Source organism: Leopardus geoffroyi, chromosome A1, assembly GCF_018350155.1.
Source record: "Leopardus geoffroyi isolate Oge1 chromosome A1, O.geoffroyi_Oge1_pat1.0, whole genome shotgun sequence".
NCBI lineage: Eukaryota > Metazoa > Chordata > Mammalia > Carnivora > Felidae > Leopardus > Leopardus geoffroyi.
The window spans coordinates 192,440,936-192,468,603 of NC_059326.1; the positions used below are offsets into that span (position 1 = coordinate 192,440,936).

General features: G+C 40.6%; 2 protein-coding genes across 4 annotated transcripts in view; one reads left to right on the top strand and one right to left on the bottom strand.

The window, feature by feature from the left end:
* MRPL22 (mitochondrial ribosomal protein L22) overlaps positions 1 to 17,100 on the bottom strand; it is a 35,107-nt gene extending 18,007 nt beyond the window's left edge. Inside the window, exons 1-3 of one of the 3 annotated variants that reach the window (XM_045436369.1) lie at positions 16,974 to 17,100; positions 16,852 to 16,894; positions 1,627 to 1,744 (exon numbers count right to left, since the gene is read on the bottom strand). In XM_045436369.1, coding sequence (XP_045292325.1) covers positions 1,627 to 1,744; positions 16,852 to 16,894; positions 16,974 to 17,001 — 189 coding nt within the window. In that variant the 5' untranslated portion in view covers positions 17,002 to 17,100. Of the gene's footprint in view, positions 1 to 1,626; positions 1,763 to 1,959; positions 2,009 to 16,851; positions 16,895 to 16,973 lie in introns of those variants that run through there. The other 2 variants (XM_045436358.1, XM_045436376.1) reach the window with 2 other exon arrangements.
* A 1,258-nt stretch (positions 17,101 to 18,358) lies between these two features.
* Positions 18,359 to 27,668, top strand: part of GEMIN5 (gem nuclear organelle associated protein 5) — a 41,397-nt gene continuing 32,087 nt past the window's right edge. Inside the window, exons 1-8 of the mRNA XM_045436390.1 lie at positions 18,359 to 18,623; positions 19,432 to 19,592; positions 20,282 to 20,463; positions 23,290 to 23,441; positions 23,636 to 23,755; positions 24,864 to 24,996; positions 25,898 to 26,063; positions 27,013 to 27,225. Coding sequence (XP_045292346.1) covers positions 18,458 to 18,623; positions 19,432 to 19,592; positions 20,282 to 20,463; positions 23,290 to 23,441; positions 23,636 to 23,755; positions 24,864 to 24,996; positions 25,898 to 26,063; positions 27,013 to 27,225 — 1,293 coding nt within the window. The 5' untranslated portion in view covers positions 18,359 to 18,457. The remainder of the gene's footprint in view (positions 18,624 to 19,431; positions 19,593 to 20,281; positions 20,464 to 23,289; positions 23,442 to 23,635; positions 23,756 to 24,863; positions 24,997 to 25,897; positions 26,064 to 27,012; positions 27,226 to 27,668) is intronic.

Sequence of the window (27,668 nt, forward strand, 5' to 3'; positions counted from 1 at the left end):
TAATTATAAAATGGAATCAATACTTAACAGCATAGATTCTGTCACAAATCTAACTTTTAAGTTCTGATGCCAAGATAAAACACGAAAGATAGAAAGTTATTTGTTTAGAGGTGCCTGTGCATCTCTTTTTCCTATTTCCCAATGTGGGAGCTCTTTGAATTAATAAATTAACTCCCCTAAATAAGAAAAAAAAAGAAAGAAAACCTAATACTGTACTAATTCAGACCAATACTTAGCAACTAAATCCTAATGAAATGCATGCTGTCAAATTCATATAAAAATTAAGCAAATGAAGGGAGCCTGGGTGGCTCGGTCGGTGAAGCGTCCGACTTCGGCTCTGGTCATGATCTCTCAGCTTGTGGGTTTGAGCCTCGCATCGGGCTCGTGCTGACAGCTTAGAGCCTGGAGCCTGCTTCAGATTCTGTGTCCCGATATCTAGGCCCCTCCCCAACTCGTGCCCTCTCTGTCTCAAGAATAAACAAAACACTAAAAAAAATAATAATTTTTTTTTTTTTAATTAAGCAAATAATATTACTTAGATGATACTGGGATCCAGTGGCCCTGAATCCCAAAGGTCTTTAAAAGATGTTTGCTGGGGCGCCTGGGTGGCTCGGTCGGTTAAGCGTCCGACTTCAGCTCAGGTCATGATCTCACGGTCCGTGGGTTCGAGCCCCGCGTCGGGCTCTGTGCTGACAGCTCAGAGTCTGGAGCCTGTTTCAGATTCTGTGTCTCCCTTTCTCTGTGACCCTCCCCCGTTCATGCTCTGTCTCTCTCTGTCTCAAAAATAAATAAAAAATAAACGTTAAAAAAAAAAAAAAAAATTAAAAAAAAAAAAAGATGTTTGCTAAACTGAATGATATATAACTGACACTAACACTACTGATATTCTATTAATAGCGTTATTAATTAATAATTAATTCTCTTTCTAAGCACTTACCACAGTTTATTTTCTTAAGGATTCAAATGTCCCACCTTGTTGATGTAATCATTAGCTGTTTAAACTTTTTAACAGAGATCTATGCATTTCACAGCAAATTCACAGTAAGCTGGAAATTAGTCTTATATCTCAGACTAGACAACTCACCAGCAGTTTGAAAAGGGTAAAAGAATTCTGAGCAACTAAAGATAAAACTCAGTATCTCTGAAAGGAATCCAGTGATTAAATTTAAACCTTAATTCAAAAGTTCGTGAATTACAAACACACAGAAAATCACAACTTAATGCGTCTATGTCCAAATTTAAAACACTAGAAAACCATATATAAATGATTTAAATATGGTCAATGGTTTAAGTCATCCTTTCCAACTCCTCATGCTCCATTACTAAGAATACATTAGCAAGCCTCCTAAGAGTCATAAATCTATCAGGATGCCTCAAGCTATTAGCTTAGTTTTAGAATTAAGGCCCCCATACAGAAGGTAAAGTCAAGGCAAACAAGTAAACAAAACAACCTTTTAACAATACCAAGGAGGTAAACCTAGAACATTTTCTGTATCAATCAAACGATCATGCAAATTGCCATATGCTTTTTCCCTTTCCTCACATGGAACAGTAACTCATTGCTAGCCGCCTAAGAGTAAGAGCTTGTCATCAAAATTAAGAGATTGTTTCTAGCCACAAACTTACTGCTGGTCGCCGAGGTTCACCAGGCAATTGTGGAGGATAAACAATTTTATTCTTCTTTTCCCATTTTCGAGATACGTCCAGAGATGCAGTTGTGTGGATATGTGACTGGGGTAAAACGCTGTGAGATGAAAGAAGTCTGTAAAACAAGACACACTTAGAATCTTTTTCAGAGCTTAGGTATCTTCTGAACCACATTAGCTCCATTTTGATCAAAACTATTTAGTATCACAAGTGGAAACAGTCTAGATGTCTTCATTAACAGAGAACAACTTTACATAAAATATCACAAAGAGTCAGTTTACTGAAAGCTAAAAGTAAACAGTTGTGTGGCACCTGTAACTTAGTTGAGCATCCGACTCTTGATTTCAGCTCAGGTTGTGTTCCCAGAGTCGTGGGATCAAACGCCAAGTCTGGCTCCACGCTGAGAGCCCTGTCCCTCTCCCCCCCTAAATTTAAAATTAAATTTTGGTTTCTCTGTCTTTAAAATTAAAAAAAAAAAAAGTAAAAAGTTAAAGATTAGCATAAGTCAAACAGTAAACAGATATTAACCCATGATCTCTTGCCCTGACTAGCCAAAAAATATTGACTCTCTAATATAAGCCAGTTCAGTTCTAAAACAGACTTAAAGAAGACACGGGGCACCTGGGTGGCACAGTTGGTTAAGCGTCTGACTTTGGCTCAGGTCATCATCTTGTGGTTCGTGAGTTCAAGCCCCACATCAGGCTCTCTGTGGCCAGCACATAGCCAGCTTCAGATCCTGTCTCCCTCTCTCTGCCCCTCTCACTAGATGCTCATTCATTCGCACTCCTCTCTCTCTCTCTCTCTCTCTCAAAAATAAATGAACGTTTAAAAAAAAAAAAAAGAAGATACATTGGATCCCTGACTTGCTCTGTAGAATTACTCAACTTTGCCGAGGAGGCAAGACAAACTGCATCATTTTGTAATCCCTAAGAACTTAATAAAGGTGGCATTATGTACCTCTTGATGAAAGAACACACTACCCACCACCCATGAAGTAGTCTTTCTGCAAAAAACAAACCTGAATTAATTGGGCTTCTAGATTCAATACAGGAAATACAAAGAGAGGAAACATGTTAAACAATACAAGGGATGTGCTCAGCAAAATCCAAGCTGTACAAACTACAAGACAGCCTATTTTCCTCAACAAATAAATTACAAGGGGAAAAAGAAAGAGCTGAAAAAAGGACCTACTAATTAAGAGACTTAAGAGCAATATCAATTAATTTCAATGTGTAGATTATGACAATTTTAAAAGTATAACAGTGATTTAACCATTGGAAATCTGAATATTAACTGGATACATGATGCTTTTTAGTGAGATATATAGTGAAATATTCATGGATTAAATAATATAGTGTCTGGGATTTGTCTCAAAATATGATGGGAAAGAGTAGGAAACATAGTAGGGAACAAAACAAGATTGGCCATGAGTAACTTATTGAAGTTGGGTGATGAGTTTAAGAGGGTTCATCATATTATCTATTTTTGTATCTCTGGGGATATCCAAGTAACACACAAACTTGGTGTTTCCATGCTATGCAGAATACAGAGTCTAAAATCCCAGCAAGAGGGGCGCCTGGGTGGCGCAGTCGGTTAAGCGTCCGACTTCAGCCAGGTCACAATCTCGCGGTCCGGGAGTTCGAGCCCCGCGTCAGGCTCTGGGCTGATGGCTCAGAGCCTGGAGCCTGTTTCCGATTCTGTGTCTCCCTCTCTCTCTACCCCTCCCCCGTTCATGCTCTGTCTCTCTCTGTCCCAAAAATAAATAAACGTTGAAAAAAAAATTTTTTTTAATAAATAAATAAATAAATAAATAAATAAAAATAAAATCCCAGCAAGACACACAAGGCCTTTTATAATCTAACCCCAACCTTGCCATCTTGGCTCATTCACCTTTTGGCCTGGCCACACAGATGTTCATTGTTCCCTGAACAAACCACATACTTTCGTGTCTTTACACGTTTGATCATATTGTTTTTTCCTCAATCATTATCTCCTGAATGAAATGTTTGTCCGGTTTTAAACTCCAGCTCAAATGTCACCTCATTGTGAGCTATCACGTGATCCCTTCTCCCAACCATTCTCCCCACTGTCTTTTGTTTCTATTTATTTTTGAAAGAGAGAGAGAGAGAGAGAGAGAGAGAGGCAGAGAGAGAGACAGAGACAGGCTCCATGCTCTAAGCAGGCTCCATGCTGTCAGCACAGCACTCGACCCGGGACTTGAACCCATGAACTGTGAGACCATGACCCGAGCCAAAATCAAGAGTCAGACACTTGGCCACCCAGGCGCCCCCTCCCCACTATGTTAGTACTCTGTTCTTGAAGAGACTGGGAGGAAAAGAGACTGAGTCGCTACCAGGGATACACGGGGACAACCTGACAGGCCATAGGTGCGTGATTGCAAACTGGGAGAGGTAAAATGAATGGAAGGGAGGGATCCCCTTCTGTGGACAGACAAAGGGAAGAGAAAGAGCGGCTGGGGAAGCATAGGACTGTATCTGGACAAGAGAAAAACCTCAGAGCAGCATGGAGAAAGATCCAATCTTTAACTGCGGGGCTTTCTCTGGACTGGGGCTGGCTGCCCTGTTGGTGCACCTGGGGAGGAAGGGAGCCAGCCCCAGGCTCGGTGCCTAGGTCGGGGGCGCAGTCCGCAGTAGGAGAAAGTGATTCCCTCCCTGGAGTGCTGCGGGACAGGAGAAAGCCAGCAGGGACCACAGATCCCGCGGCATGGAGAGGCGCTTCCCCAGTAGCAGGGCGCACAGAGCGGGAGTTTGAATCCCAGCCAAGTGCGGGGCACAGGAGTCGGCAGAGCAGGGCAAACCGCCTCGTCTGCGCCTGCGGCACAGTGAGGACGGCTCGAACAGAGTGATTTGGGACACCGGGTCCATGGAGGAGAGACTGGGGGGTTGCCATTTTTCACCCCACCACCACCAAGGCAGGGCGTCAGGGATCTAACCTCGGGCCCACGGTGGAGGCGAGAACCGTGTACACCAAACCACGCCCCTCCGTGCCGGGTAACTGCGCATCTACCGGAGCGGAATGGACACTGAGGAACCAGACGGACCCCTCCTCCTGACCAGCGCTGCTGCATCGCCTGGATTAACTCTCAGACAATTCTTGTTATATAGATATATTCTTCCTTCCTTTTCTCCTTCTTATCTCTTCCCTCCTCTAGTCTGGTTACTCTGGTTGTTGGTTTGTATAAACAGACATATTTAACCCATGCTCTTGACACATGGATCACCTCCTTCTTTCCTTTCTCTCTCTCTGGAATAATCAAGCTGTATAGTTTCACTGTCTGGGTAATTTTATCTGCTTTTTCCCCTGCCTCCTTCTTTATTTTCCTTTCTCTCTCTCTGGATTAAGCCATTTAGTCTCTTTACCTAATCAATGTTTATTCCCCTCCCCCCCACGCAGTCCCTGTCATTTCTCTCTTTGTATGTGATCTTCCATCAGCACCACCTCCACCCTGTTCTTTACTTACAACTGGTGTTTCTGGTTTTTTGCTTTTGGGTTTTTGTGTGTGTGTGTGTGTGTGTGTGTTTGTGTGTTTTTTGTTTTCTGTTTGTTTTGTTTATCTGTTTGTTTTCCTTTCCAGGGATACTTCAAGGCACAAATCAAAGCACACCTGGTGGAGGGCCCAAAACATCACTACAAGTAGGGGGAAAAAAGAACCAAAGTCACAACAACAGAGAGCAAGTAACAGTCTCCAAAACACATCCTGAAGGGCCAGGCCCTGGACAGTATATGTCCCCCTTTAATATAGCAGTGCTCACAGGTGCAGAGCACGTAACAAACTTTTAGAACACACAAAGGACAGAAAACTAACCAAAATGACCAAACAGAAGAATTCTCCTCAAAAGAAATTCCAGGAAGAAATGACAGCTAAAGAATTAATCAAAACAGATATAAGCAATATAACTGAACAAGAATTTTAGAATAACAGTCATAAGATTAATCACTGGGCTTGAAAAAAAAGCATAGAAGACAGCAGAGAATCTACTGCTGCAGAGATCAAGGAACTAAAAAACAGTCATGATGAATTAAAAAATGCTATAAATGAGGTGCAAAATAAAATGGAGGCAACCAAAGTGCAGATTGAAGAGGCAGAGGGGAGAATAGGTGAATCAGAAAATAAAATTATGGAAAAAGAGGAAGCTGAGAAAAAGAGAGATAAAAAAAATCCTGGATCATGAAGGGAGAATTAGAGAACTAAGTGATTCCAGCAAAGAGAACAATATCTGTATCATAGGAATTCCAGATGAAGAAAAGAGAGAGAAAGGGGCTGAAGGTGTACTTGAACAAATTGTAGCTGAGAACTTCACCAATCTGGGTAAGGAAACAGACATTGAAATCCAAGAGGCACAGAGAACTCCCTTCAGATTTAACTTGAATCAATCTTCTGCACGACATATCACAGTGAGACTAGCAAAATACAAGAATAAAGAGAGAATTCTGAAAGCAGCTAGGGGTAAACGAGCCTTAACATACAAAGGTAGACACATAAGGGTAGTAGCAGAGCTATCCACTGAAACTTGGCAGGCCAGAAAGGAATGGCAGGAAATCTTCAATGTGATGAACAGGAAAAATATGCAGCCAAGAATCCTTTATCCAGCAAGCCTGTCATTCAGGATAGAAGAAAGATAAAGGTTTTCCCAAACAAACAAAAACTGAAGGAATTCATCACCACTAAACCAGCCCTACAAGAGATCCTAAGGGGGATCCTGTGAGACAAAGTACCAGAGACATCACCGCAAACATGAAACCAACAGACATCACAATGACTCTAAACCCATATCTTTCAATAATAACACTGAATGTAAATGGACTAAATGCTCCAACCAAAAGACATAGGGTATCAGAACGGATAAAAAAACAAGACCCATCCATTTGCTGTCTACAAGAGACTCATTTTAGACCTTAGGACACCTTCAGATTGAAAGTGAGGGGATGGGGAACTATCTATCATGCTACTGAAAGTCAAAAGGAAGCTGGGGTAACCATACTCATATCAGACAAACTAGACTTAAAATTAAAGGCTGTAACAAGAGATGAAGAAGGGCATTATATAATAATTATGGGGTCTATCCATCAGAAGAGCTAACAATTATAAATGTCTATGCACCGAATTCAGAAGCACCCAAATATATAAAACAATTAATCACAAACATAAGCAATCTTATTGGTAAGAATGTGGTAATTGCAGGGGACTTTAATACTCTACTTACAACAATGGACAGATCATCTAGACAGAAAATCAGTAAAGAAACAATGGCCCTGAATGATACACTGGACCAGATGGACTTGACAGATATATTTAGAATTCTATGTCCTACAGCAGCAGAATATACTTTCTTCTCAAGTGCACATGGAACATTCCCCAAGATAGATCACATACTGGGTCACAAAACAGCCCTCAATATATATAAAAGAATTGAAATCATACATGCACACTTTCAGATCACAATGCTACAAAACTTGAAATCAACCACAGGAGAAAGTGTAGAAACCTCCAAATGCATGGAGGTTAAAGAATATCCTACTAAAGAACAAATGGGTCAACCAGGCAATTAAGGAAGAAATTAAAAAATATATGGAAACAAATGAAAATGAAAACACAACAATCCAAACCCTTTGGGATGCAGCAAAGGCAGTCCTAAGAGGAAAATACACTGCAATCCAGGCCTATCTCAAGAAACAAGAAAAACCCCAAATACAAAATCTAACAGCATACCTAAAGGAACTAGAAGCAGAACAGCAAAGAAACCCCAAACCCAATAGAAGAAGAGAAATAATAAAGATCAAAGCATAAATAAAAAATATAGAATCATAAAACAGTAGAATAGATCAATGAAACTAAGAGTTGGTTTTTTGAAAAAATAAACAAAATTGATAAACCTCTAGCCAGGCTTCTCAAAAAGAAAAGCGAGACGATCCAAATAGATAAAAATCACAAATGAAAATGGATTTATTAAAGCCAATCTCTCAGAATTACCAGGGAATACTATGAAAAATTATATACCAACAAACTGGACAACCTGGAAAAAATGGACAAATTCCTAAACACCCACACATTTCCCAAATTCAAATGGGAAGAAATAGAAAATTTGAACAGACCCATAACTAGTGAAGAAATTGAATCTGTTATCAAAAATCTCCCAGCAAATAAGAGTCCTGGACCAGATGGCTTCCCTGGGGAATTCTACCAGCCATTTAAAGGAGAGTTAATACCTATCCTTCTCAAGCTGTTCCAAAAAATAGAGAAGGAAAACTTCCAGACTCATTCTTTGAAGCCAGCATTACTTTGATTCCCAAACCAGACAGAGACCCAACAAAAAAGGAGAACTACAGGCCAATATCCCTGATGAATATGGATGCAAAAATTCACAAAAAGATACTAGCAAATCAAATTCAACAGCATATAAAAGTACTCTCCTCTTGCCAACCATGCAACAGTGAGTTAGTACTATGGTACTGTAAGTTGGCTACAGAAGAATGAGTTCCTATAGTAAGTGTACAGATTTGAGCATTCTGAGGGCAAGTATAACATCTTCTGTATTCTAGCACTAAGGACAATATCTGGCACATGAATACTAAGTAAATCTTTAACCCAGACTTAAATATTCAAAGTTATTGTAAAGTGGCAGATTTTCACACAATTTATGCAATTGGATGATATATTTAGCCAAGTCTTTTAGTTTTTAAATCATTCGGACTAAAGAATTTAAAAAAACCTATTCTCCTACTGGCTCATTTTTCCTATTCTACCTCAAATTCACCATTTTACATCCCAATATTAAGATCAGTACAATCTGGGGCACCTGAGTGGCTCAGTCGGTTAAGTGTCCGACTTCGGCTCAGGTCATGATCTCACAGTTCATGAGTTCGAGCCCTACATCGGGCTCTGGGCTGGCGGAGCCTACTTCGGATTCTGTGTCTCCTTCTCTCTGCCCCTCCCCCATTCACGCTCTGTTTCTCTCTTTCTCTCTCAAAAATAAATAAACATTAAAAAAGAAAAAAAGATCAGTACTATCTAAATACTCGACTAAACCTTTGCCATCCACATATAGGCTCCACTATTTTAAGTGAAAAGTACAAAATTAGGAGACATGATGCTAGCTAGAGGGCAGAATTTCCAAAAAAAGAAAAAAAAGCAAAACCATAAGCAAAGTAATGAGGGCAGAGACTATGGAGGCAAGTAAACCTGAGTCTAAATCCCAACTTTAATACAAGGTAAATGGACTTAGGAAAGTCACATAACTTTCTTGAGCTCAGTTTCCTCATCAGTAGATGGAGTAATAACAGTAATTACCTCATAGGCTTCTGAAGGAGGTCAAATAAGGTATTTTAAGTAAAATACTTAACCTGACGCTTAAAAGGGCTCAATAAAATTGATGTTATTACTTTCAGAATGAGAATAATACCCACTTCATTCTGTTGATGGTGGATAATTAATATACTGTACCCTACAGCATCTAGCACATAATAAACACTGATGGCTAGTATTAATTTTATTTTTTCTAATTTTTTTATTAAAAAATTTTTTTAATATTTATTTATTTTTGAGAGAGACAGAGAGAGAATGCAAGTAGGTTAGGGGGAGAGAGAGAGGGAGACACAGAATCCCAAGCAGGCTCCAGGCTCTGAGCTGTCAGCACAGAGCCCGACATGGGCCTCAAACTCACAGGCCGTGAGATCATGACCTGAGCCAAAGTCGGACGTTCAACCGACTGAGCCACCCAGGAGCCCTTAATTTTATTTCATTTATTTTGAGATAGACAATGTGTGTGCCAGTGGAGGAAGGGCAACGAGAGAGGGAGAGAGAGAGAATCCCAAGCAGGCTCTGCACTGTCAGCACAGAGTCCAACACAGGGCTCAAACTCACAAACCATGAGATCATGACCTGAGCCAAAATCAGACACTTAACCGACTGAGCCAGCCAGGCATACCTAGTATTAATTTTAAATAAGGCCCTCTGAACAGTTCATCTCTCCTAGTCTCCAGAAAAAATGAACGCTGTGAACTGTAAACTTTATTATCACACAATTCCAAACCTTCTCACATTTGGAATCATGACCGTTTGCTTGAAGCTGTAATTCATGGGTACACTAAGTTTATCCACTCTTTGGTCCTCAGCCTCTTTATGAAAAGAGGAATTGGAGTGTATCATCTCTAGGGTCTCTCTGAACCTTAATTCTATCTCAAATCTCATTGTTGACAGCAGGATTACAGAAACACAAGCCTCTTGGCTTCTATTTAATTCTTCTTCTGTGAAACCACTATTACACTAACCAGTCTTAAAGAATGCTTGAGGGTGAGGCCCATGCCTTCTGTATACATCATATCTAACACAGTGTCTTGTACTCAAATCAATACACATTTAGTGAATTACATATGGTGCTTAATAAATTAAACACATTATGAATCCACAATGACAAAGATTTCTGAATACCTACAATACATTCAGGGTTCAGATGGTTCATAAAACGAACTACCAGGCAAATACTAAACAATTGTAATCAAATTAAATTAAATTATTATTCCAAGCAGAGTACTTAATTCAGAAGTGTATTAAAACAAAAGTTCTTACACGCCCTCTCCTGGTCAACTACTGGAATTAAAGCAGAAAATGAAGCAATCATGGGGTAAATTGAAAATATGTAATTCAAAACTTAACTATGTAATTCAAAACTTACAACTTTTGAGACCTTTTTGTGTAAGAAATACTGCAAAGAGTCACTAGAGAAAGCGGATTCAAGAAAAGGAAATTTGTGGAATTAACAAATGATAACATGAGCTATTGCTAGAATCCATTTCCTTCTATAAAACTGTTTTCCGGGGCACCTGGGTGGCGCAGTCGGTTAAGCGTCCGACTTCAGCCAGGTCACGATCTCGCAGTCCGTGAGTTCGAGCCCCGCGTCAGGCTCTGGGCTGATGGCTCAGAGCCTGGAGCCTGTTTCCGATTCTGTGTCTCCCTCTCTCTCTGCCCCTCCCCCGTTCATGCTCTGTCTCTCTCTGTCCCAAAAATAAATAAACGTTGAAAAAAAAAAAATTAAAAAAAAAAAAACTGTTTTCCAACAAACATTAAATTTTAGGTCCGCCTAGCAATCTAGTTTATTGTTAGCATTCTAAAAAATCAAAGCAAGTTAAAACCTTAAAAAAAAAAAAACAAAACAAAAAAACACTGAAAGGCATCCAAGATCAACTTTTATCATTTTGAAGTTCAAGGACCATTACTGATATTTACAACATCCTCACATTTACTGGGAAGCCCAAATCCCTTTAGCTTCATTGCACCTCTGTAAATTGGATGAAGTAAGGTAGGCATGAACCAAGTCTCCAGAATGCCTGTACACACAAGCACACACACAGGTGCCCACAGTCTGGTGAGACTGCCAGAGCTCAAACAGAAAGTGGGTGGTATACTGGAACCAGCATATGAATTTCCTTACTCCTGTTACTTTGGTGTCTTCTATCTACCAATACTTAAGGATACTTAAGGACTATCACTTTTCAAATTCTTCCCACAGTCATCTGACATTGAAGAGTGGCAGATACAAAGCAAATTTTAGGATTAAGAATTCAGATAAAACAAGATCTCAAAGTTTCTAAAGTCACAATTTCAGAAATTATACTTCCTATGTATTACTCAAAATTCATCTTGAAATCTAGTGCAAGGTATACCCAAATCCCAAGTGAAGATATGACTGGCCTCTGGCTCAATCTTGAGGTTACTATATGCAGGTTATTAAATGCATCAAGGTGAAAAATTCTTTGTTCCAAAATTACTTCTGTTAACACTGTTAATCCCACACTTGAAACTGAATAAAAGAACATCCTCCATCTTGTCTCAATTAGCATCTAAAATAAATGGCTGAAGTGATATGTATATTGTCATAATTCAATATAATTTCATTTGGTTAAAGTCAAGGACAATCACACAAGGAAACAAGAGTTTAGCAACCAAACAAAATTCCCGCAACTTTGGACCATGGTAAACTCAGAAGTTTCTCAACCACTGCAATATTGATATTTGGGGCCAGATTATTCTTTGTTGTGGGGGCTATCCTGTGCCTTGTAGGATGCTTAGTAGGATCCCTCAACTCTAGCCACGCTAGTAGCACCCCTGGCCTGAGTTGGGACAACCAAAAATGTCTCCAGATATTGCCAAATGTCCTAGGGGGCTGGAGGTGGGGGTAGGGGCAAAAATTGACCCCTGCTGCAAGTTTTTGCAGACTAGGGAGCATGACTTCTCTGTTCCAAAAGGTTTTTGTTATTATGCTATACACATGTATACACATGTATGATTAATAAGCCAGATTTTCTCACTATGTAAACCAAGAAGGACCAAATGCCTAAATTCCACATTCCTTTTTGTTAAGTTTATTTACTTATTTACTTATTTTTATTTTTAAAAAATTTTAACTTTTTTTTAAAGGTTTATTTATTTTTGAGAGATAGAGGGCAAGCGGGGGAGGGGAACAGAGAGAGGGAGACACAGAATCAATCCAAAGCAGTCTCCAGGCTCGGAGCTGTCAGCACAGAGCTCAACGTGGGGCTAGAACCTATGAAGCATGAGATCATGACCTGAGCCGAAGTTGGCTGCCCAACCGACTGAGCCACCAAGCGCCCCAGTTTATTTATTTTTGAGAGAGATCTGTAAATGCTGGCTGCCTCAGGAATCAATCCTTGTACTCTTATAATTTCTACTTCACTCTATGGTGAAGTCAACCAGTCTCATGGCTTTAAACACTCTTCATGCACTGATGACTCCTGAATTGACATCCTTTCCCTGAATTCCAAACTCATATATATTCAATTGCCTACTTTCATCTACACTTGAAAGCTTACTGGATGTTACAAATTTAATAAGCCTCAAACTGAACTTGTGATATTCTCCCCAAAATCTGCTCCTCTGATAGCTTGCTCCCTCATTTCCTTCACATCTTTACTCAAATGTTATCTTCTTGGTGAGGACTTACCTATGCAAACTTGTAACCCCTCTCCAATATATACACACTACCTGTTCCCATTTTCTGCTTACATTTTCTCCTAAGCAGTTGTCATTGTCTAATACACTCTACATTTTACTTATCAAGTGCTTTCCTCAATAGACTGTGAGGGATTACTCTGGTTTTGTTCACTGCAAAATCTCTAGTGTTAGAATAGTCCTGGGGAGGGGCGCCTGGGTGGCTCAGTCAGTTGAGTGTCCAACTTTGGCTCAGGTCATGATCTCGTGGTCTGTGAGTTCAAGCCCTGCATCGGGCTCTGTGCTGACAGCTCAAAGCCTAGAGCCTGGAGCCTGCTTTGGATTCTGTGTCTCCCTCTCTCTCTGCCCCTCCCCTGCTCATGCTCTGTCTCTCTGTCAAAAATAAATAACCATTAAAAAAAAAAAAAAAAAAAAAAAAAAAAGAACAGTACCTGGCGGGGCACCTGGGTGGCTCAGTCAGTTGAGTGTCTGACTTCGGCTCAGGTCATGATCTCACAGTTCGTGAATTCAAGCCCCGCGTCAGGCTCTGTGCTGGCAGCTGGGAGCCTGGAGCCTGCTTTGGATTCTGTGTCTCCCTCTCTGCCCCGCCCCAACTCGCGCTCTGTCTCTCTCAACAATAAATAAACATTTAAAAAATTAAAAAATTTACGAGTTTCTTTTTGGCCTCATATTTTTCATTTAATCTTTTTCTGCCTTTCAGGGGGACATGTCTGATGCTCAGCCATTATCTTGGGCACAGTCTACTAAATCTATTCACTTTTTTTTATTTCTCAAATTGTCATAATATGCATTATCTAATTTTTAGTTTCCTATATATTTAGTGGTCTACACCTAGGACTGTTAGTTTATCCACTTTCAGGAAATCTAGCTGGATTCAGAATTTAAATTATGTGTCAAAGCCCCCTTAACAAGCAATAGGCACAACCATCATTATTAAACTCATGCTTTCTAGCTCTTTCACTGGGCCTTGCATCCCTCCCCAGTACACTGTGACAAAGTTACTCTGTATATTCCTCTAATCCCAGTTGTTAAAAAGTATCTACATATATATACATGCATATACATATATATACATATACACACACAACACACACACACACACATACACAGATACCTCTAAAACTTTAAGAGAGTATGTATTATATATGAGGCCACTATGCCTCTACACTTTTTATTAAAAACTATCATGGATTTACTATTTTTCTTCCTAACTAGAAGCATACCAAGGAATACACACACACACACACACACACACACACACACACACACACAAACACACACACACAATTATTATGTAGCCCAGTAATGCCAGATCACTATTATTTCAAAAGTTTGAAAATCTGGGTTTCTTTGTGAAATTTTTAAATGTTGTTAACAAATTCTAACAACCACAGAACACACTCTGGGGGAAAAAAAAAAAAAAAAAAAACATATTGGAGTACACATGCAATAAATAATTCATTTGGACTAGGTTGGACAGTTTATAACGTCTGATGTAGTTAATACCTTTTGATGTTTTAGAATCAAAATAAATAGTATGATTTTACCTCTATATAATTCACTGACTGTATAATATTTTAGTTGCATATAAATAATTAAATTATATATGTATATTTTTTGAAGAATGGATATGATTAAAATTATGTGAAAAAATTAAAAAAAAAAACAGAATAGTACCTAGTACACATAAGGCACTAAACATATGTTTGTAGAATGAATTAAAGAATACAGGGAATAGCCAGGTAACATAAATAAGAGGGCTTGGAATAAGTGAAGGATTTTACACATGGTTAAAAAATGAGGAAAACTGAGGGCGCCGGGGTGGCTCAGTCAGTTGGGCATCCAACTTCATCTCAGGTCATGACCTCATGGCTTGCAGGTTCGAGCCCTGCATCAGGCTCTGCGCCGATTCAGATTCTGTGTCTTCCTCTCTCTCTGCCCCTTGCCCAGTCACACACACTCTCTCTAAATAAATAAATAAATAAAAATAATAAAAAAAATTTTTTTAAACGAGGAAAACTGAAGAGTATAGGCCCTATCTAAAGAGTGGTACACTTTTTAGCTCTAGAAAATTGTTGCCCTATTTTGTGATGCATAAGATAATCTGGAAACCTGGATTTTTATAAGAAGCTGCCAGTTTTTTTAATTTAAATTTCAAAAGTTTTTAAATCCTGTGTAGTCCAAACAAAACACATCTGCAGGCCTGATTCATCACCCAGACAATGTTTTGTTTAGGTCCTAGATTTGACTTGTATTAACTGTGTAGCCTTCAGTAAGTCATTAAAATTCTCAAATGCATCCATCAATAAAATGGGGAGACTTGGAATTCAAAAGCTGGAAACTATCATTCCACTACCAAATACAGCCTACAGAAAAGTTTTATTTGGTTAGCACTTTTTCTTAACCCATTTCAATGCCTTTAGATGAGGAATGCACTCTACTAATTGCCACAGGCCCTACCACTTTCTCTCATTTTACACAGACTGCTTCTTCCAGTTCATTTCCATTAACTGAGTGCCATCTATATGCAATGAAGTTTCATCACTGAATTAGAAAATCTCTAAGATTTTACAGAGTTATCATGAGCATTAATTATACCTTCTCTATTTAGTTTTTACATAACCATTTGTCTATTAGAAAGTCCAGACTAGGGATTCACAAAATTATTTATACTCTTTCACAACCAGAAAGAGCCTTAATGATTATCTAGCAAAATTGAACCCTTTTGTATTACATAGATGAAAAGACTGAGGCCAAACTGCTTAAGTTGCTTGCTCAGAGCTTCCCAGTATAGTCAGTGCAGGACAATTTAAGCTGACAAACATTAACAAAATATTCACTTTGTGCAAGACCATAACCTGGAGCTACAAAGAGAAACAAGAACTGTTGCTACTTCTCCAGGGTATACAGCTAGTAAAGGGCACAGACACATTAACATGAAGTCCCTATTTAACAAGCACATGCTAAAAGGAGAGATTAATTTGTTTCCTTTTTAGTGGGATCTGAGAAACCTCCTAAGGAAACATTTTAACAGGGTTTAAATAATTAGAACTCATATTATACACAAGAAGCACAGCCTGAAAAAGCCAAGAAGCAAATAAATGGACAGCATATTCAACAAAAGTTAAGTAAATCAGCATAGCTGGGGTGGAATGATAAAAAATAATCTGAAAAAGCAAAGCATAAACAAATCCTAAGGGGCAGTGCCTCCTATTTTCTTCTTTAGCCCACTGACCCAAACACCGAGAACAGAGCTAAATATAATGGGAACACATTAATAATTTATAATGAATAAAACAGTAATGGCAGACAGAATCTAAGGTGGGATTGTTATATGTCACGCACTATACTAAACACTTCATATGCACTACCTCCTTTAATTCTCATTCAAAAATCAATGACATAGGTACTAATATTACTCTCATAGCATATATAAGTACTAAAACTCAAAAAGGATAGTTTTTCCAAAATCACACCGCTTAAAAAGTGGATTCACACCCAACTTATCTGTCTCTCCAAGATAAACTCCAACAAATGCACCGATCAGACAATTTACAATCAGATTATCAATCTCCAAATATCAATAGCTGTACTGCAGAAGAGGGACAAGGAGAAGGTGACAGAGAAAGGCTCCTTGCCAGGGCCGATTTAACTGCATTCCCTAACCTTAAAAACGCTTCCGTCCTGAGGTCTAAGAATGTTCTGGACAAGACAGTATAAAGCTTTAAAACTTCCTATGACCGGGGGAACCTTATTTTACTTTGGGGAACTTCAATTTCCTCGTCTGAAAAATGGCAGAGCAATACCTACACTATGCTGGATGTTATGAGAATGAGATAATGCATATAAAGCGTTTAACACAATTCCAGGCACGTAAAGCTCAGTTGTCTACAACACAGTCCCTGCTCATGTAATCAAGTAACTAGAGGGGGAACTATAAAAGTTGGAGGCTCCCAACACGGTTTGGGAGAGTATAACCATATTCGGAGACTGTTTGGAAAAGAGATCCAACATGTCCCTTGAGTGATAGGTTACTCTGATTCCCTCAGGGCCATGCAATACGGCGGCGGAACGACGGAGTAACCAAGCAGAGACTGGCCGTTCTGTTCCCCTCCACAGCCCCAGAGCCTAAGGCAGAGGGCGGCATAGGGGCTCAGTAACTGACAAACTTGCAAAGAGGCCTCGAGCCCTCAGTAACTCCGAGGCGAAAGACTTACCCTAAGGCCAGCTTCCCCCTCAGATTCTGCATCCATAATGCACCTGAAACATCAACACAAGCCGTCAGCTGAGCCCACCTCCACTCCCTTCTGCCTCCCCTAAACCACTAAGAAATCCCTACCCAAACGTTCCAGTGCTGCCGCCGCCATCTTTCTCCCTCCCTCTACGGAAGCCTCCGAGTTCCTGCGCTGCCTGGACGAGGCGAGTGCGCAAGTCTCAGGTTGCCCTCCCCTGCAGGAGACGCAGCAGTATTTACACCCGCGATGTTGTCATGGAGACCGCGAACGCGTGCCTGCACTTCAGATGTGATCCGGCCAGCTTTGCCTGGGAATGAATGACTTTAATAAAGGCCGAAAACTAGTGAGTTTCCGGAAACTCATCAGGATCCCGAGAAATTGAGAAACTTCACCTCACAAACGTTCTGAAAGGATTAGAAAAAACAGAGACCGTGAACAAGCCACCTAACGTGGGTAGGCCTCAGTTTTTGTGTCAGAGAAACAGAAATAACGATCCCTACCGCAGAGGCTTGCTATAAAAATCACGAGATCATGTGGAAAGCTCTTTTAAAGAAAAAACAGCTCAAATACAAAGTATGATGTCCTAATCCCTGTTAATCTCCAGGTTGGCCTCCAAGAGATAAATTAATATACATCAGGAATTTGCTATCATATATGCCCGGCAGGCATTTCACTAAATCCCAAGTATTCCTCACAGCAATCCAACAAGGCATGGATTATCATCTTCCTTCTCCAATGAGGAAACAGATTCGTTTAGGGTAAATTCAGATAACTGGCAAAATCACTAATTCAGTGTAGGACTGGATGCCTCGGAAGTTAGTGCCCCTACCCACAACCAAATATATGTTTGACCTCTCTGTATTAGAATCGATATTTCAGGTTTCGTTCGCTACAGATGCAGGAGTGCCAAGTACGCTATGCAAACAAGCAACACAGGGGCAGGAGAGTGTAAACGCAGAATCTGAAATTTCCATTCCTTTTCCTCCACAGCAGTCCCTTTCACAGAGTCGGCAATCAACGAGGCCATTCTATTCTACTCCTCCTTGGATACCAAGACTCTAGAGCCAGAATTTCCAGCCAGTTGCAGAATCTCCTCCTTTCCTTTCAGATTTCTGATTCGAACTTTTATCTTTTTGCTACCTGGCTTGCTGTAGGTATCTTTAAAGAATCTCCAGAGTTAGCAAAGTGCCCAGAGCGTTCAAAAATACTTGACGGGATAGAGGTTGAACAGGTCCAAAAAGTAAAGCTGATGTGCGGAGAGGTGACTCCGATAGACTAACCCTTTAATTATGTGCCTTGCTGTAGGAGGTGAAAATGCCTAACCCTCGGGGTGGACTGTGGCAGCACCAGACCTTCCGGCCCCGGGCGGGGCTGCGGGGCAGAGCGCCCGGCTCGCGTCAGCGTTCTTCCCAGCCCGGGGGCTGCGGGAGCGGAGCGCGCGGTGCCTCCTGGGCCTCGGCGCGCGCCGTAGCGGCGGGCCCGGTGAGGCGGGGCTCCGAGCCAACCCCGCCCCCTTCCCGGCTACGGCGTGGGGCTGCTATCGGTCTGCGCCTGTGGCTCGTTCGTCTTTTCCCAGTGGCCTGTGATCATGGGGCAGGAGCCGCGCACGCTGCCGCCCTCTCCTAACTGGTACTGCGCCCGATGCAGTGATGCCGTGCCTGGGGGCCTCTTCGGCTTCGCGGCGCGGACCTCCGTTTTCCTTGTCCGCGTGGGCCCGGGCGCCGGCGCGATCCCTGGGACGCCCCCATTTCGAGGTAACTCCCCACCTCTGGGCCCCCTCCTTCCTGCCCTTCTTGGGTTCGCCAGAGGCGCTAAGTGGGTTTTTCTAGCTACCCTTCTCTACAGATGGGGAAACTTGAGGCCCAGGTAGGCAGAAAGATCTCTCACAGTCACTAAGCTTAGTTGCGTCCGCATCTCCTAGATTGAGCTACACCACGCTGTGGCTGAGCAGTCCCGCCTCCTGGTGCTCTCACGTCGGACCGCTCACTCCCTGAAGTTATCCCTATCTAGACCCAGGCATTTATAACATGTGTGGCCTCCCTCCCCCTACGCAGCGCGCGCCGGCCCCCTAGAAGCCTTTCTGGGTTTAAGGGGCTGCCTACAGCGCCAGGCCCTACGCAAGATCCTGCAAATACAGGAATACTCGTTGCTGTAAGATTAATGTGTTGAGCCAGATGCTTTCGGGCTCCAAACTAGATTTTGATCATGCCTTGGGATGTGGCAAGCCAGGTATTTCTTGTTTCCCAAATGACCTCTGGCCAGATCTAAATAAGAATCACTTTTACATTCTTCATTTGAGCCACTCCTCAGCCTGTGAACGGTCAGCATCAAGGGATAGCAACAGCATTTTACGGTTGAAAAGAGTGAGGCTCAAGGAGATAAAATGGGCTGAAGTCTTGTGGCAGAGCCAGAACCAGCACTTGGGATTTCTGATTGTGAGTGCCTGGATATTTTTGTTATACCACGGGATAAGTGAAGTCCCACCCCACCCATCTAACAACAGAATGATTCTGCCAGGAATCTCAGGTAGCACTCTAACCTAGAATCTGGTTTTGCTTGAAGTCATAGGGGAATTGGTGGGACACACCGAAAGGGTCTCTGGCTTCACGTTTTCACATCACCCGGGTCAATACAACCTCTGTGCCACGAGCTCTGATGATGGGACTGTGAAAATCTGGGATGTGGAGACAAAAGCAGTTGTGACAGAGCATGCACTCCATCAGGTACCATGGCTTACTGGTTTCTCAGACCGTTATTAGATATCTGTGCTGAGGGTTCTTTTGTTTCAAGTATGCTAGCTCATCTGTTAATTTTTATGATAATGTTCATTAGTTGGATGAGAATAAGATGCCTCAAAACTTTTTTGGAAGGAGATAACATATAAACCAGAGGTCAGCAAACTACAGTGTGCTGCCTGTTTTTGCAGATTGTTTTATTGGAATGCTACCACAGTCAATTCATTTAAGTATTGGCTGCTTGCATGCTACAAGGCAGACTTGGGTAGTTGCACTAGAGACAGTATGGCCCACAAATCAAAAAATATCTACTATCTGGTTCTGTCCATGAAAAAGACTCCTAATATAAACTGTAAATGAGTGAATAAAACTTGTTTCTAAACCAGATGATTACTTGATAAACCTGCCTTTTCAGAGAGTGTAGAAAAGGAGAAGACTCATTTAATCTTAGTAAGAACTTTGCATTAAGTTATTAAAGGAAGAAATGGTTTTAATGGTTCCTTGATCCTTAGGAGCTTAAATTCTTCTACCACTTGGTTAATGTACTCTTGGCATACAAGTGGTACTAACACTAATTAAGTACCCCTCAATGTGCCTAGTATAGTACAGGTTTAAAATGAGGTAAAAATTCAGCACTGACAAATGAGAAGCAAATGTGTGTTTGTTTTGTTTTAAAGCATACAATATCAGCATTGCACTGGTCTCCTCAAGTAAAGGATTTAATAGTATCTGGAGATGAAAAAGGAGTAGTTTTCTGTTACTGGCTTAACAGAAATGACAGCCAGCACCTCTTTATAGAACCCAGGACGATTTTCTGTCTTACTTGCTCACCTCATCATGAAGATTTAGTAGCCATTGGGTAAGTACTATCCCCTCTGTATTGGTAATTTATTTTTGTTAATGAGCATGTTTTGCGTTTGCTTTATCTTTTCCTGCCCCTTTATTCTTCAGAGGAAATGATTTATAGGTATTAACCACTCCTTGGGCCCTTGGTAGCCTTTATTCCTATGACCTCCAGGTCCTTGCTATCTCTCTCACTTTTTATTTCCTTAGTTTCTTCGATAATGTACTTTGCTCATTCTTCATATCTGATTTCTTCAGTCAGCCTCCAAATGTAGGAAATACCCTCTTTTCCCCTTTTTCTCCCTCAGTACTCAGGCTTAGAGATAACATTTACTCCCGGAGTGTCAGAGGACTCAGTTCTGTCCTGGTTCTCAGCCCTCCCTCTGGATTGGGAGAGTGTTTTGGCATTGGGCTCTGCCTCCACCTTGATCAATCACCAAGGTTGTTTCACATGAACTGCCTTGAGCAGGCACCCCCCTTTCCCTCACCACTCCGTTTACCCCTGTCCCAAAGATGTCCTTTCACACTAGTTTGAACACATGACATAAGCACTAGAGTGTTGGAGGAGAAAGTATGGCGGGAGCGGACTCAAGAGACTGGAGGTACACGTGGAGACAGCAAACTTTTGTTTGTTGAACAAATGTGCGTAGACATGAAGCCAGAGGAGGTATGTGGCAGTTAAGGGAATATTAAATGGAAAATAATAAGGGCATGTTTTTATGCTGATGGAAATGAGGCAGAAGAGGGAGAGCTGAATACACGGAAAATGTAGTAAATACAGGAGTGATGTTGAGAAGTCAAGAGGGGATTGGATCCAGATCACAAGTAGAAAGGATAAGTGAGAACATGGAAATAGGGCAGGTGAGTTTGGAGATCTGGTTGGAAGAGGAGGGTGTTTCATCCTCCTGGCTTCTGCTTTTCTCCGTGAGGCATAAATCAGAAGGTGCAGTCAGGTTCAGAGTGGGGCTGAAAGCATGCAGAAAGATGTGAAAATAGTCCTCTCAGAAAATAGGAAAATGAGCTTACTGAGAGAATGTAGGACAAATGGTCCCTATTGAGTGCCAGGCTATGGATCACAGTTATGAATTCAAAGTAAACTATTCAAGCTGATTGAGAAAGACTTTGGTTGGATTCAAGAAGGTTTGGGGTTTTGTGGAATAAATACCTCTAGGAGAGAGGGCACAAAGGAGCTAATGGTGTTTTTAAAGTTGTGATCATAATGATGGATCATGAAATCTGTGGCCTGAGGGAAAGGATAGGAAGACAGGTGTGGGAGCTTAATAGTGAAATGGAAGGGATCTGTGCATGCATGCATTGGTGACCTGCTAGGTGAAGTGGCAGCAGTGGTGCACTGGGGCACTAGAGAGGGAGCAGGAAAGGTGGCAGGTAGGGATCAGAGAAGGTTGAATCAGACCAACCTTGAAAGATGAGCAAGAGTTCACGAGAAGAAATCTTTCAGGTATAAGGAACTGCATAGACACAGGATTGAATCAGAATGATTTGTTTCTGGAGGATCTTCAAAATGGTGATCCTTCTCTAAAGGGCTGATTAAAATTGCAGGACAGCTCGGTTACTGGACTATAAGGTTGCATAACTTGAAGGTTTTCAAAGTCTGTGTCTGCAAAGACCGATAACAGTCTATGATTTTTTTTTTTTTAAACAAAGCTGTAATGGGGGAAATGTTTCTAATAAAAGAAAAATAAGTAGAGCTGGAATGTGTCTTTCCCTGTAGGATTGTCTAGTATGTAGGAAATGTAAATAGGTACACCCGCTTCGGAGAGCAGTTTTGCACATTCTAGTAAAGCAAAGGTGTACACATCTTACATCCTGGCAGTTCCATTACTAGGCATCAAATCTGAAATTGTCTTAAGTGTGCATAAGATTATTAATGTCATTTTTTTGTTTGTAATAGCAAAAAAAGGAAGCCCTTCAAAAGGGAAAATGAATAAACTTGTGCTGTCTTCATCAAGGGAGTGCTATCCAATAGTACAAATGACTGACCAGGAACTAGAGTTACATGCTTCAACATGGATGACTCACTAACAGTGAGTGAAAAAAAAACAATCTACAGAAAAACAGACCTCATGATACCATTTCTATGAAGTTTTAAAACCTACAAAATCATCTTCTGTCATCTTTAGGAATCTATACAAAGAAAGGCTAGGAATATTGGAACACAGAATTCACCAATATCAGTTTACCTCTGGGAAAGAGAGGGAAAGAGGTTTGATTGGGGTGGGATGTACAAAGGATTTCAACTATATTGGTAATTGGGTGTATTCTTTTCTTAAGCTGGTTCTTGGGTATTTATGTGTGTGAAAAAACTATTAGAATTTCTCAGTTTCCTCTGAATTCAAAAATGATAGTCTTGAAATATCCAGATCTAGAAGCTACAGTACTGCAGCTTTTGTTAAGTTCATAGTTAGAGAAATAGGATCACATATTTAAAAAGGGGCGGGGAATAGGTTTAAGTGCATTAGGTCAAATTCATCTGGAATTAGAGGGATTGCTGGGCCCCACAAATAACCATTCTTCTGTAAGTTCCCTTCAAACACAAGCATGCTTTACACCTTGAGCTTGCTGCCAGGCAGTCAATGCAATATTACTTAGTGCCAAGAGCTTGATTGGAGAGGTGGGGCACAAATGTGTCAGGACCAGGACCACCAGGAAACAGAAAGTGAACACTTTGGAAAAAAGGACAAAACAAGATTCTTTCTTTCTTCCCTTCCCTCTTCCCCCAAATACACTTACCTTTTAGAAATGTACAGTGATAACTCTTAAGTCAGAATGTTTACTGTTCTGTCTTCATTTTCCAGTAATATTTCTAACTCTTGTTTTTTAGCTACAAGGATGGCATAGTGGTTATAATTGACATCAGTAAGAAAGGAGAAGTTATTCACAGGCTTCGAGGCCACGATGATGAGATTCACTCCATAGCCTGGTGTCCCCTGCCTGGTGAAGATTGTTTATCCATAAGTCAAGAGGAAAATTCAGGTAGAGATGATTTAAGACCTAAAGAACAATGTGGATAAAACTGTATCATTTGAATTACACTTAAAACTTTAGCTCTTACAATTCAGATCTATAAATGTAATATCTAAGTTTCAGGATCCCTTGAAAACTGGTTTTTCTTTTGACAAGTTCATGTTTCATGTAAATTAAAAACAAAATTACCATCTCTACCCTAGAAGAACCTGCAATTCCCAATGGTAAAGTCACAGCACAAACTCCAGTAACAAAAGGCTGCTACTTAGCCACTGGAAGCAAAGATCAGACCATTCGAATCTGGAGCTGCTCTAGAGGCCGAGGTAAGATTCATGTTTGGTGTTTCTTTTGTGATATAACCTATAGTGACTGGTAGAAGTAGAAACTTTTTTATTGTGTCTTGTTGTCCTAAGAGTGTGTCATCAGCTAGAAGGCAGTTCTTTACTTTTCTATCCAGAAAGTTGCTTCACCAGTTTAGCCTGGGCTAGAACTCCCTGCGCTCTGAACATCTGACTTTGGTTTTGGACCAAAGAGGGTTTCTGATGCGTTCATAGAAGGGTCATCGTTTGTCATGGAAGGCAAGATGTTGGTTATAAGGATAGGAATGTTGGAACTTGGCAAGGCCTGAATCAGAGGATTGGGAAAGATCTCTAGAGCTAAAGGTTTTAATACACAAATGCAGAATAATACGTACCCAGTGTAGAAGCGCATGTTTAAATGTTAAAGTTCATTTTATCCAAATTACAGGGACCCTCAGTCATTCGGCTTTCCCAGGCTTCTCTCTTTGAACAGAACTTTTGCCTTCAATTTATAAATTGAGAGGAACTCCAAGCAGAGTGGATGTTACACTTATAGTAAAACTCTAGCCTTTGTCTTTATAGCAGTCTTCTTTCTCTATATGCTTTAGTGCATATAAAGCAAATAGCATAGTGCTTGGCCATAATTCTAACATAGTCAGTGGTAACTAATACAATAATTTTGGAAAATGGAATTTTTTTAAAGAATTTTGGACTGCTTTTGGAGATACTAGGGCTGATACTCCCAGGTGGGACAACATAAGGCCCAGGATCCCTCCAGAAGGGTAACTTCTAAACCTTTGTTAGATTTCTTGCCACTCTCCCCTGCCAACTTTGGAGAATCTGGAGTTGTGTTACTACCTGGGTTCACAATTCCGGTTGAAACCCCATTTTCCCAAACAGACAATATTAATGTGTGCTCAGGTTGCCAGGATAGCCTATAAAAAGTTTGTTTTGTTTTACCTGAATTAGACAAGTATTAAAACTATGTGTAACAACGTTTCCATGAGAAAATGAGGTCTGCATTCTAAGTAACCAAACTAACAAACTTTTAAACTGTACTGTGAACTGCTGGGGACTTCGCACGTGTGTTTTCACTGACTTGAGCACCCACCGACTTTCTTTCCATCTGCAGGGGTGATGGTTTTGAAATTGCCCTTTCTGAAGAGAAGAGGAGGGGGTATAGACCCAACTATTAAAGAACGCCTTTGGTTGACACTCCATTGGCCCAAGGATCAACCAACACAGCTGGTATCCAGCTGTTTTGGGTAAGTTTTTCTGGTCATGCCCTCTCTGACATATTTTGTTTTCCTCTCTAGCTTCTTGAGGAATTCCTAGGCTCCTCTTTCTAGACATAGAAGATGGAAAAGGCAAGGGCTAAGGCTTATACTGTGACAGGCCATTTGTAATGGAAAAATCATGGGACAGATACCTGTGTTGTCTACTTACAGTGCTGAAAAAAGACCAAATACGTGTAGCCTGGTAATTAAGAGCATGGACTCCAAAGTCAGACCAAATTGCATTTCCAAATCAGTCTCTTACCTTCTATGTGTTCATGAGTGTGACCCTTCGAACTTCAATTACATCATGTGTAAAAGAGGGAGCTTAGAGAATTCCCATCTCTTTGGATGATTATAGCCATTCATTGAACAGAATTTTGTGAGTACTAGCTTCTAGTTGTTTGAGGTAATAAGTGAATTTAGCAGATAAAGGCCCTGATTTCAAATGAAATGGTACAGGGAAAGCAGATAAAAATCCCCCCTAAAATGCTGGTCATGGCCCTACTCTCCCACACCATCCCAAAAAAGAGAGAGTATAGTATGTGTTTAAGCTTTGGGGCTGTGCAAATTATGGTGGCATTTTACTATTAAAACTGTTAGGAAAATCTGTTCCAGAGGAAGTGCAGCACATTGACGGGGTTCAAAATTAGGTAAGAACCAGAGCTGTTCTGTCTCAAGCAACTAGGTTCCCTTCCCCATAGACAGTGACACCTTGTTTTTGTGTGTGTTCTTTCTGAGCTGTTCTGTGCACATTTCAGAATATGCAATTTTTTCTCCTTAAAAGAACAACCGATAGAAATTATTTGGCAACTGAGGGCCCACACTCTCCCCACATCTCTTGTTTCCAGATTGCTTGTGAAAGAGAACTAGTGCTTGTTTTTCCTCACAGAGGTGAGCTGTTGCTGTGGGATCTCACTCAGTCCTGGAGACGGAAATATACCCTCTTTAGTGCTTCATCAGAAGGGCAGAATCATTCAAGAATTGTGTTTAACTTATGCCCTCTACAAACGGAGGACGACAAACAGCTGCTGCTTTCCACATCAATGGATAGAGATGTAAGCACTGCTTAGTTTGCATTCACCATTGTAGGGCCCGTGATTTAGGAATTGGATAGGATCAGAGGGCTTTTCAAACCATCCATCAGTTCTCACGCCCTGCCTTACACCCCCACGCCCAGCCCAATCTCAGAGTTACTGTTACTGTTACTGACCAGAGCTAACTGTGGGAACAGCAGAGAGTTAGGGGAAAGGTGAGAAACCACCAAGATGCCTTTTTGTTAGAGCAGCTATGGTGAAAGATCATAGATGTGTCCAGGGAAGGATGTATGAGACCATCATGCTTTGGCTTTAAAATATTCTTGTCTATAGTTAAGGTAGCAGAACCATCTGCTCTTGATGAAATCTCCAAGAGAGAATTGGCTATATTTAAGAATCTGTGACTTCATTGTTTTGCAGTTAGGCTAGGCTTATTTGATAGACGTTGTTTTCTCCCAAACCTCTCTGTTAAATGAGTGAAGATTAAAAATGTAGCATTCCTCCTTCCCCTGGGGATAAGATATTTTGCTTTTTGAGATAGCCCCTCTCATTTTCCCACTGTCCTGAGACCATCTTCATTCTTAGTTAGGATTTGCTAAATGAGATTATCAATGCTGTAGTACAGTACAGTGGAAAGGCTGCTGGACTCTGGGAAATGAGCGGCCTGGATCTGGTTTTATTCATTTACCCTGAATTCACTCAACATCTCTGGGAATGAATATATTCTAAGATCCCTTTGGGCCTACAATTTATTACTTTTTCTTTTCCTAAGAGATACTTTTCCTACTACCTATTAGAATAAATTATATTTGTATATTATAATATATATTCTTTATATGTTACTATTATATATTCTTTATATTACCCATTCTTTGAGTCCATCCTGTTTGAGATGTTGATTCTTTTTCCTGTTTTTCTGATTTTTTTTTTTTTTTTTTTACATTTAAACCCTAACCCTGGATATTTTTAGGTAAAATGTTGGGACATGGCCACCCTAGAGTGCTGCTGGTCCCTGCCTTCCCTTGGTGGATTTGCCTACAGCCTGGCTTTCTCTCCTGTGGATATGGGCTGTTTGGCCATAGGCGTTGGAGATGGTATGATCCGCGTATGGAATACACTCTCCATAAAGAACAACTATGATGTGAAAAATTTTTGGCAGGGGGTCAAGTCCAAGGTTACAGCGGTAAGGATGATTTCTTTGAGCTCTCTTGAACTTTTTTTCAAATAAGTAGTTGTTTTAGTAAGAAATTTGGAATAACCTGCATGTGCACTCACAGAAAATACATAAAGTTATAAACACATAATAAACAGTATCACACTATTAAAAATGATAATGTGGCTCTTTATTTGATGTGGAAAGATGTTGATGATTCATGAAAAATGAAAATTACAAAACAGGGAATGCAGGTTACACAACAATATGTATAATTTTTTTGTTTTTCTCCAAAGTGATACCTCTGTTGTGGCTCTTTAGTCTAAAAGCAGTAAATGTTTGTGGTTAAAAAGAAGACCATACAGAATTGTCCTATCACTGTATTGTTCACCTGAAACTAATACAACATTGTATGTCAATTATACTTTAGTAAAAAAAAAAAAAAAATTGTACCAATTAAAAGGGAAAAAAAG